General features: G+C 43.8%; 1 protein-coding gene across 5 annotated transcripts in view; it reads left to right on the top strand.

Moving 5' to 3' along the window:
- The window catches only part of LOC124128675 (monocarboxylate transporter 12-like), a 25,118-nt gene extending 14,025 nt beyond the window's left edge, over positions 1-11,093 (top strand). For 2 of the 5 annotated variants that reach the window (XM_048388790.1, XM_048388794.1), the window contains exons 5-7: positions 8,913-9,459; positions 10,201-10,251; positions 10,679-11,093. In XM_048388790.1, coding sequence (XP_048244747.1) covers positions 8,913-9,459; positions 10,201-10,251; positions 10,679-10,818 — 738 coding nt within the window. In that variant the 3' untranslated portion in view covers positions 10,819-11,093. Of the gene's footprint in view, positions 1-902; positions 2,039-2,464; positions 2,652-3,222; positions 3,367-8,670; positions 9,460-10,200; positions 10,252-10,678 lie in introns of those variants that run through there. The other 3 variants (XM_048388793.1, XM_048388789.1, XM_048388792.1) reach the window with 3 other exon arrangements.
- Positions 11,094-11,532: the final 439 nt, after the last annotated feature.

The raw sequence follows: 11,532 nt of genomic DNA, 5'->3' as shown, positions 1-11,532 counted from the left end.
GTTCCCCAGAAAGTTATGTGTACGGGCCGCAACCTCTGCTTACCTGAAGTTTGTGGGTACGGGCCGCAACCATCGGTCACCTGAAGTTTGTGTGTACGGGACGCAATCATCGGTCACCTGAAGTTTGTGGGTACGGGCCGCAACCATCGGTCACCTGAAGTTTGTGTGTACGGGACGCAATCATCGGTCACCTGAAGTTTGTGGGTACGGGCCGCAACCTCGGCTTACCTGAAGTTTGTGTGTACGGGACGCAATCATCGTTCACCTGAAGTTTGTGTTTTACGGGCCGCAACCTCGGCCTACCTGAAGTTTGTGTTTTACGGGCCGCAACCATTGTTCACCTGGAGTTTGATCCCGTGAAGATTCCGGAGTAGAATAGGCCTTCAGGAACCCATGCTTGTCGTAAAAGGCGACTAACGGGATCGGGTGGTCAGGCTCGCTGACTTGGTTGATACATGTCATCGATCCCAATTGCGTGGGTCGATGCTCATGATATTAATCACTGGATTGTCTTGTCCAGACTCGATTATTTACAGACCGCCGTCATATAACTGGAATATTGCTGAGTGCCGCGTTAAACAACAAACCAAACCAAACCAAAACCTGAAGTTTGTTTATACGGGACGCAACCATCGTTCACCTGAAGTTTGTGTGTACGGGACGCAACCATCGTTGACCTGAAGTTTGTTTATACGGGACGCAACCATCGTTGACCTGAAGTTTGTTTATACGGGACGCAACCATCGTTCACCTGAAGTTTTAATGCAGGGGACGCAACCATAGTTCATGGTGAATTAATAATGACTAAAATTAATAAGTGACATCAATAAATTCTAGTACAAAACACCAGCATGAAGACCCTACCACGACCGCCTGCACTGTCTATTCTACGACCCGAGCAGATGCGTTACACTGACACAATCAAATATGTCGTTATGCACCCACAGTGATACTGCGTGTAATATTCTGCAAGGTGAAGGCCACGAGAGCTGACACGATTATACACTGAGCTGCAGCTGTTGTGCATCGCGTTGTTAATCTCCTCATTAGGTGACAGTGCATTTGTGATGACACAGAACCGGATACAATATGATGTTAGGAAGTGTGGAGATTCAGGGGTATTTATTTACAGAATTCATTTCACTGTGAACGCTTGTAAACACTTCCGTGGTAACTGACGAGCATATCTATTTATAGCTATGATCGCTCCAGTTTATTGCCATGTATTTGTGTAGAAACGTTTGAATTCTGAATCTGGGATATGAATATTGATGTTTCATGGTTTCAATGTGTGTGTAATGTGTTGTCGCTGTGTGGTTGACGTGTTGCTGATACCACCTCACGCACTGACCCACACGCTAACTGGTGTTTCAGCATAGAGTCCATGATATACAAGACATATATTTACACATTCACATATATCTAACGTGTAATCCATCTTCGTGGCGGCTGAATACCAGACAAATCAATCCTGCAGTCGTGTATTAGTCAGTCACCGTATATTGCTGCCACACACCCGTGAAACAGGCTAGTGATTTTTCTGAAACACCTGACCCATATATAACAATAGACAAGGTACGTCAGTCGCTCCGCTCAACTTAAGGTTGTTTGTGTACGAGCCGGAACCTCCGCTGGCCTGAAGTTTGTGTGTACGAGCCGGAACCTCCGCTTGCCTGAAGTCTGTGTGTACGAGCCGAAAAAACTCCGCTCATGTGAAGTTTGTGTGTCCGAGCCAGAACCGCTGCGCGCCAGAAGTTTGTGTGTACGGGTCGGAACCTTCGCTTATGTGAAGTTTGTGTACACGGGCCGGAACTTCCGTTCACCTGAAGTTTTTGGACACGGTCATTAGTGTTTCATAGAGTCCATAATATACAATATATATATGTACACATTCACATATATATTACGTCTAATTCATCTTCGTGGTGGCTGAATACCAGACAAATCACCCTGCAGTCGTGTTTTCGCCAGTCATCGCATATTGCCGCCACAGCCCCGTGAAGCAGGATAGTGAAACACCGCCATATATATAGACAAGGTACGTCCCTCGCCATCTTGGCCGAAGATGAAGTCAGCTGTATCGTTTAAATTAAATTGAAATGTACACATGTCATGTTTATAATACCTCCCCACCTCCCTCCACATACGCCCTGCTTGCCACAAACCTTAATCTTTTCGCAATTTATTATCTATATTGTGTGATTTAATGGAAACATTGGCTCCCCCTTTAACACCACCCCTCTCTCTGTCTCTCTCTCTCTCTCTCTCTCTCTCTCTCTCTCTCTCTCTCTCTCTCTCTCCTCTCCCCCTCCTTACCTCCCTCCCTCTCTCTGTGTGACCCTCCCTCCCTCTCTACCTTCCCCTCTCTCCCTCCCTTCCTCCCTCTCTCTCTCCCCTGTCCCTACCATTAACCCTTGTCTTCTGTCGACGCAAAACAAATTAATCAATGACTTTATTTTCACAGCATTCAAGAATTGCCGGCATGGGTCTCTCTTGGATTATAATATTTTCTGGTTTTATGATCAAACTGTGTGGACCAAGCTTGAGCTACGTTGCTGGGGTGTACCACGTGGCTCTGATGGAACAATTTGATGACATTGAGGTCGTTTCTTGGCTGGGATCAATGTTTGCTTGCATGTATTCTTTGACAGGTATAACAATGCTTATTGAAGTGCAAGTCATATTTAGTGACCCTTGAAGATCAGAACAGGTCTTCAGCAACACATGCTGGCGGTAACGGCGCCTGTGCTTGTTATACAAGGCGGCTAACGGGATCGGGTGGCCAGGCTCGCTGACTTTGTTGATACATGTCATAGATCCCAATTGTCTGGATCGATTGGCATGATTTTAATGACTGGATTGTCTGGTCCAGACTCGATTATTTACAGGCCGTCATATAGCTTGAATATTGCTGAGCATGACGTTAAACAATATACAAAACAAACCAAATTTTAGTTCTCAATTTGAATTTAAATCAACCAATTAACTTACGTACATTCATAATTACTTTGTTAAACACAAAATTCATTGAACAATGTGCTTAAGTAAACTAAAGATAATTCTTCGAGCTTTCCTCAGTAGTGTGTAAGTGAGAGGCCCAACACAGATTTGAACAATTTGAAAATTTAAAATACAACAAAGAGTACACATACCCTTTCATTAAGTCAGTCCATCTCTACCAATGCATATCTATGAAACTCATGATTGACTTTCATCCCCCAGGTCCGCTAGCCAGCCTCGTTATCAACTCCTATGACTGTAGGACCTGCGTGATACTGTCAGGGCTGCTGGGGCTGCTAGGATTTGGCGCCAGCTTCTTCATCTACGACATCAAGCTGCTGTTTATTTCATACGCACTTGTTGCAGGTATGTGTCAATGTGTACATCACGTGAATGATGTCAGTAAATGCATAAACAACCAATACCCAGTTAGGCAATGTCGCATGTGTAGTTCACATTCTTCCAGTCAATCCAGTGGGTATTCAATCACAGATTCCAAGACTCTCTCTCATCACACGATTGTCTCCCTCTGTGACGTCTGTGGCAGAATGGGATCCCAATATCATAAGATTGTCTCTGTCTGTAGATTCTGTGGCAGAATGGGATCCCAGCGCAATATGATTGTCTCACTATGTGAGTTCTGGGACCAAAAAGGATCCCAGCATCATATGATTGTCTCACTATGTGAGTTCTTGGATCAAAAAGGATCCCAGCGTCATATGATTGTCTCACTAGGTGAGTTCTGTGGCAGAATAGGATCACAGTATCATATGATTGTCTCACTCTGTGAATTCTGGGGCCGAATAGGATCCCAGTATCATATGATTGTCTCACTGTGTGAATTCTTGGGCCGAATAGGATCCCAGTATCATATGATTGTTTCACTGTGTGAAGTCTGTGGCTGAATAGGATTCCAGTATCATATGAATGTCTCCCTCCGTGAATTCTGTGGCAGAACAGGATCCCGGTATCATATGATTGTCTCACTGTGGGGATTTAGGGGTCGAATAGGATCCCAGTATTATATGATTGTCTAACTCTGTGAGTTCTCGGACTGAACAGGATCGCAGTATCATATGAATGTCTCACTCTGTGAATTCTGTAGCCGAATAGGATCCCAGTATCCAATGATTGTCTCCCTCCGTGAATTCTGTGGCTGAACAGGATCGCAGTATCATATGAATGTCTCACTCTTTGAATTCTGTGGCAGAAAAGGATTCCAGTATCATATGCTTGTATCCCTCTGTGAATTTTGGGCCGAAGAGGATCTCAGTATAATATGATTGTCTCCCGCCGTGAATTCTGTGGCAGAACAGGATCCCAGTATCATATGATTGTCTCAGTGTGGGGATTAAGGGGTCGAATAGGATCCCAGTATTATATTATTGTCTCACTCTGTGAATTCTGTGGCCGAATAGGATCCAAGTATCATATGAATGTCTCACTCTGTGAATTCCGTGACAGAACAGGATCCCAGTATCATATGATTGTCTCCCTCCGTAAATTCTGTGGTAAAACAGGATCCCAGTATCATATCATTGTCTCCCTCTGTGAATTCTTGGGCCGAATAGGATCCCAGTGTCATATGATTGTTTCACTGTGTGAATTCTGTGGCCGAATAGTATCCCAGTATCATATGATTGTCTCCCTCCGTGAATTCTGTGGCAGAACAGGATCCAAGTATCATATGGTTGTCTCACTGTGTTCTGTGGCCGAATAGGATCCCAGTATCATATGAATGTCTCGCTCCGTGAATTCTGTGGCAGAATAGGATCCCAGTATCATATGATTGTCTCACTGTAGGGATTTTGGGGCCGAATAGGATCCCAGTTTCATATAATTGTCTCCCTCTGTGAATTCTGTGGCAGAACAGGATCCAAGTATCATATGATTGTCTCACTGTGGGGATTTAGGGGTCGAATAGGATCCCAGTATTATATGATTGTCTAACTCTGTGAGTTCTCGGACTGAAAGGATCCCAGTGTCATATGATTGTTTCACTGTGTGAAGTCTGTGGCTGAATAAGATCCCAGTATCATATGAATGTCTCTCTCTGTGAATTCTGTGGCCGAATAGGATCCCAGTATCATATGATTGTCTCCCTCCGTGAATTCTGTGGCAGAACAGGATCCCGGTATCATATGATTGTCTCACTGTGGGGATTTATGGGTCGAATAGTATCCCAGTATTATATTATTGTCTAACTCTGTGAGTTCTCGGACTGAATAGGATCCCAGGATCATACGATTGTCTCACTGTGTGAATTCTTGGGCCGAATAGGATCCCAGTGTCATATGATTGTTTCACTGTGTGAAGCCTGTGGCTGAATAGGATCCCAGTATCATATGATTGTTTCACAGTGTGAAGTCTGTGGCTGAATAGGATCCCAGTATCATATGATTGTCCCACATTGTGACTTCTGTGGCAGAATAGGATCCCGGTATCATATGATGGTCTGAATGATTAGAATGAGGTTGTTACTCAGGAGATAAACCTACTGTGTATTGATATTTGATGTGGTCCCAATGTAGAGTAGATACCTCTTATTTATCCCAGCATCATATGCTTGTCTCCCTCTGTGAATTCTGGGGCCGAATAGGATCCCAGTACCATATGATTGTCTCCCTCCGTGAATTCTGGGACCGCATAGTATCCCAGCATGATATGATTGTCTCACTCTGTGGATTCTGGGACCGTTAAAGGATCCCAGTATGATATGCTTGTCTCACTCTGTGAATTCTGGGACCGTATAAGTATCCCAGTATCATATGAGTGTCTCCTTCAGTGAATTCTTGGGCCGAATAGTATCCAAGTGTCATATGAATGTCTCACTCTGTGCATTCTGGGACCGAATAGGATCCCAGTTGCATATGACTGTCCCCCTTTTTGAATTATAGGCCGAATAGTATCCCAGTATGATATGATTGTCTCCCTCCGTGAATTCTGTGGCAAAACAGGATCCAAGTATCATATGGTTGTCTCACTGTGTGGATTTTGGGCCGAATAGTATCCCAGTATCATATGATTGTCTTCCTCCGTGAATTCTGTGGCAGAACAGGATCCAAGTATCATATGGTTGTCTCACTGTGTTCTGTGGCCGAATAGGATCCCAGTATCATATGAATGTCTCTCTCCGTGTATTCTGTGGCAGAATAGGATCCCAGTATCATATGATTGTCTCACTGTAGGGATTTTGGGGCCGAATAGGATCGCAGTTTCATATAATTGTCTCCCTCTGTGAATTCTTTGGCAGAACAGGATCCAAGTATCATATGATTGTCTCACTGTGGGGATTTAGGGGTCGAATAGGATCCCAGTATTATATGATTGTCTAACTCTGTGAGTTCTCGGACTGAATAGGATCCCAGTATCATATGATTGTTTCACTGTGTGAATTCTTTCGCAGAATAGGATCCCAGTGTCATATGATTGTTTCACAGTGTGAAGTCTGTGGCTGAATAGGATTCCAGTATCATATGAATGTCTCCCTCCGTGAATTCTGTGGCAGAACAGGATCCCGGTACCATATGATTGTCTCACTGTGGGGATTTATGGGTCGAATAGGAACCCAGTATTATATGATTGTCTAACTCTGTGAGTTTTCGGACTGAATAGGATCCCAGTATCATATGATTGTCTCACTGTGTGAATTCTTGGGCCGAATAGGATCCCAGTATCATCATGATTGTCCCACATTGTGACTTCTGTGGCAGAATAGGATCCCAGTATCATATGATTGTCTCACTGTAGGGCCTCTGGGACCGAATAGGATCCCAGTATCACATGATTGTCTCACTTGGAATTCTGTGGCAGAGTAGGTTTCCAGTACCACGTGCTTGTCTCAATGTTGAAAAGCACAATATGAAGCTGAATGATTAGAATGAGGTTGTTACTCAGGAGATAAACCTACTGTGTATTGATATTTGATGTGGTCCCAATGTAGAGTAGATACCTCTTATTTATCCCAGCATCATATGCTTGTCTCCCTCTGTGAATTCTGGGGCCGAATAGGATCCCAGTACCATATGATTGTCTCCCTCCGTGAATTCTGGGACCGCATAGTATCCCAGCATGATATGATTGTCTCACTCTTTGGATTCTGGGACCGTAAAAGGATCCCAGTATGATATGCTTGTCTCACTCTGTGAATTCTGGGACCGTATAAGTATCCCAGTATCATATGAGTGTCTCCTTCAGTGAATTCTTGGGCCGAATAGTATCCAAGTGTCATATGAATGTCTCACTCTGTGCATTCTGGGATCAAGAAGGATCCCAGTATCACATGATTGTCTCACTCCGTGAATTCTGGGACCGAATAGGATCCCAGTTTCATATGACTGTCTCCCTCTTTGAATTATAGGCCGAATAGGATCCCAGTACCATATAATTGTCTCCCTCCGTGAATTCTGTGGCAGAACAGGATCCAAGTATCATATGGTTGTCTCACTGTGTTCTGTGGCCGAATAGGATCCCAGTATCATATGAATGTCTCTCTCCGTGAATTCTGTGGCCGAATAGTATCCCAGTATCATATGATTGTCTCACTGTAGGGATTTTGGGGCCAAATAGGATCCCAGTTTCAAATAATTGTCTCCCTCCGTGATTTCTGTGGCAGAACAGGATCCAAGTATCATATGATTGTCTCACTGTGGGGATTTAGGGGTCAAATAGGATCCCAGTATTATATGATTGTCTAACTCTGTGAGTTCTCGGACTGAATAGGATCCCAGTATCATATGATTGTCTCACTGTGTGAATTCTTGGGCCGAATAGGATCCCAGTGTCATATGATTGTTTCACTGTGTGAAGTCTGTGGCTGAATAGGATTCCAGTATCATATGATTGTCTCCCTCCGTGAATTCTGTGGCAGAACAGTATCCCGGTATCATATGATTGTCTCACTGTGGGGATTTAGGGGTCGAATAGGATTCCAGTATTATATGATTGTCTAACTCTGTGAGTTCTCGGACTGAATAGGATCCCAGTATCATATGATTGTCACACTGTGTGAATTCTGTGGCAGAATAGGATCCCAGTGTCATATGATTGTTTCACAGTGTGAAGTTTGTGGCTGAATAGGATTCCAGTAGCATATGAATGTCTCCCTCCGTGAATTCTGTGGCAGAACAGGATCCCGGTACCATATGATTGTCTCACTGTGGGGATTTAGGGGTCGAATAGGATCCCAGTATTATATGATTGTCTCCCTCCGTGAATTCTGGGACCGCATAGTATCCCAGCATGATATGATTGTCTCACTCTGTGGATTCTTGGACCGTAAAAGGATCCCAGTATGATATGCTTGTCTCACTCTGTGAATTCTGGGACCGTATAAGTATCCCAGTATCATATGAGTGTATCCTTCAGTGAATTCTTTGGCCGAATAGTATCTAAGCGTCATATGAATGTCTCACTCTGTGCATTCTGGGATCAAGAAGGATCCCAGTATCACATGATTGTCTCACTCCGTGAATTCTGGGACCGAATAGGATCCCAGTTTCATATGACTGTCTCCCTCTTTGAATTCTGCGGCCGAATAGGATCCCAGTATCATATAATTGTCTCACTGTAGGGAGTTTGGGGCAAGTGAATTGTTCACCTTATAAAACACAGGAACAAATTGTTACCGGTACACATGTGTTAGATTTACTTTCTCTTTCAATGTTTCAGGTTTGGGGACAGGATTCGCCCAAGGTGGATGCATGGTGTCTATTGGCTATCATTTCCCGAAGACATCCAGTTTAGTTTCCGGTGTCATCACATGCGGTTCTGGCCTTGGTGTTTTCATCCATCCAATCCTGATTCGATATCTGCTGAACCAATATGGCCTCCAGGGAGCATTCCTTCTCAACGGCGGTGTCATGTTTAATCTCTGCGTTTTTGCAATGCTCTTGGAACCGTCTCCATTTGAAACAGAACGGAAGAGACAGCCTGCCACAACGCAACTGTCCTGCGGGCAAGCTATGCAGGCATTTTATAAACACTGTAGGCAGTTTATAACCGTTTTCAAAAGCCTGTCATTTACGATGCTTTTATGCAGTATTTTTTGCTACTCTATGTCAATATCAACACTGTATCTCTTCTTGCCTGACTTCTTGTACGAGAACGGAGCGTCACTACAAGACTCCTCCCTTGCCATTTCCTCTTCTGGTATTGGAAGTATCCTGTCCCGTTTTCTCGTGGGATTTGCAGCCAACGATACCTCAGTTGGCAGTGGTGTATTCTATAACTGCTTACCAAGTGTTGTCGCAACTTTGACCTTATTTCTACCGTTCTTCAGCCTTACAACAGGCGGGAGAATCATGTACGGATTTCTAACGGGATTATACACAGGCGGCCAGTTTGTGGTATTGATACCGATAATCCTGGAAACTCTTGATGACAAGTTCCTCGCTTCGGGGGTGGGAATAACGTCATTCTCGTGCGGAATAGGAACTCTTCTCGGACCCCCAATAGCAGGTAAGTTGCAGCATGCAGCACAACCCTGAATACATTTGTCAAGGAAAGTCATATTTGAAAGTGAGTGAGTTGGGGTTAACACCGCTTCTTAAGATATTCCAGTTAAATCGCAGCGTTTCAGCTTGATATGGGAGGAAAGCCCGAAATGATGCAGGTCTCAGACGTTCACTGTTTTGGTGAACCCATGAGTAGGGGTATGATGCTGACAAACCTGGAACGTAATCGGGACAAACCGGGATTCGAACTCACAATCATAGGTTTATGGCGTGCCCAAGGGACGCAACTCTGCAAAGCGAATTGCGGCGCTTAGAGCCGTTTTTAAGAGGTGAGTTGAAATGGGATTAATGACCGTGGCTTGTGAACATTTGAATGTTGACCAGACAATTGAGTCACTGATATCGTGAGCAACGCCCCACGCTCCACGCTCCCCCCCTACGCCCCACGCCCCACACCACACGCCCCACACCCTACGCCCCACGCCCCACACCCTACGCCCCACGCCCCACACCCTACGCCCCACGCCCTATGAACAGACGCAATAAACCTGCAAGTCACAGAAGCTGACCCCTGATCGCTTCATACAAGCAGCGTCGCTATATGGCTGAAACAATGCTAATGCGACGTTCAAGTTTAACTCACTCACTCATACAAGCAGCGCTGATTGCTGGGGACAGGAATCGACACGGGGTGGGGTGGAACATGTGTTGATAAACTTAATGTTACCTGCTTTCTCTTTAATAGGAGTTATATACAAGAAAAGCGGACAGTACATCGTCGTGTTTATGTTCTCAGGTAACTTTAGTACTTGTTTTACTGTCTTCATATGTACGTGTCAATTTAATATGTAGTTAGTCCTTATTCCAATTTCATCACTGAACACACGTGCTTAAGATAAATATTATCTATATTTACCTTTTTAAAGATACTGAAAATAAAATTGATATTAAATCATTAACTAACTATTATTTCTAATAAACTTACATCATTAACTAACTATTATTTCTCATAAAATTAAATAATTAACTAACTATCATTTATGAAAAAATTACATCATTTACTATTATTTTTGATAAAATACATCATTAACTAACTATTATTTATGATAAAATTACATCATTAACTAACTATTATTTATGATAAAATTACATCATTAACTAACTATTATTTATGATAGAATGTTTTACCGTTTACTGATAATAAAAAAGTTTTTCTCAATTAGCTGCTATGCTGTTTCTGACAAGTGCCACCGGGTTCTGTTCCACGCTGCTGAGACGGTCAACGGACAGCTGTGAACATGGACGTGAACCTGACATCACGTCGACTGAAGCGCCCTCTGAAGCAGACCCTCTGGCGCGTTAAGTAACATTTGGTGCAGTGTGTGTGTGTTTTTCTTTGTGTGTGTGTGTCTTTGTGTGTGTGTGTGTGTGTGTGTGTGTGTGTGTGTGTGTGTGTGTGTGTGTGTGTGTGTGTGTGTGTGTGTGTGTGTGTGTGTGTGTGTGTGTGTGTGTGTGTGTGTGTGTGTGTTTATGTATGTCTATGTGTGTGTGTTTGTGTTTGTGTTTGTATGTTGAATGAAGGTTGATAAAGTGGTTTATTGTAAATCTGGGAAGAACTCAATAAAGCATTGAAAGTTTGGATTTTTTATATTGACATTGAGAGTGTTCACCTGTCTAATTACGGGCAATGTCGCAACACCTGTGTACTTACTGGCAATGTCAAAACACCTGTATACCTACGGCAATGTGGGGACACCTGTGTCATTACTGGCAATGTCGGGACACCTGTGTACTTACGGGTAATAATTGTCAGGACACCTGTGCACCTACAATGCCAGGACATATGTTACATAAGGGCAATGTCGGGACACATGTGTACCTATGGCAATGTCGGGACACCTGTGTACGCACGGGCAATGAATTTCGGGACACCTGTGTACTTACGGTCAATGTCGGGACACCTGTGTACTTACGGGCAATGAATGCCGGGACATATGTTACGTAAGGGCAATTTCTGGACACATGTACCTCTGACCATGCTGGGACACCTGTGTACGTACGGCCAATGTTGAGACAC

This window comes from Haliotis rufescens, unplaced genomic scaffold (assembly GCF_023055435.1).
Source record: "Haliotis rufescens isolate VD_foot unplaced genomic scaffold, xgHalRufe1.0.p SCAF_79, whole genome shotgun sequence".
NCBI classification, from domain to species: Eukaryota; Metazoa; Mollusca; class Gastropoda; order Lepetellida; family Haliotidae; genus Haliotis; species Haliotis rufescens.
This window is presented reverse-complemented; position numbering and strand designations above follow the sequence as displayed.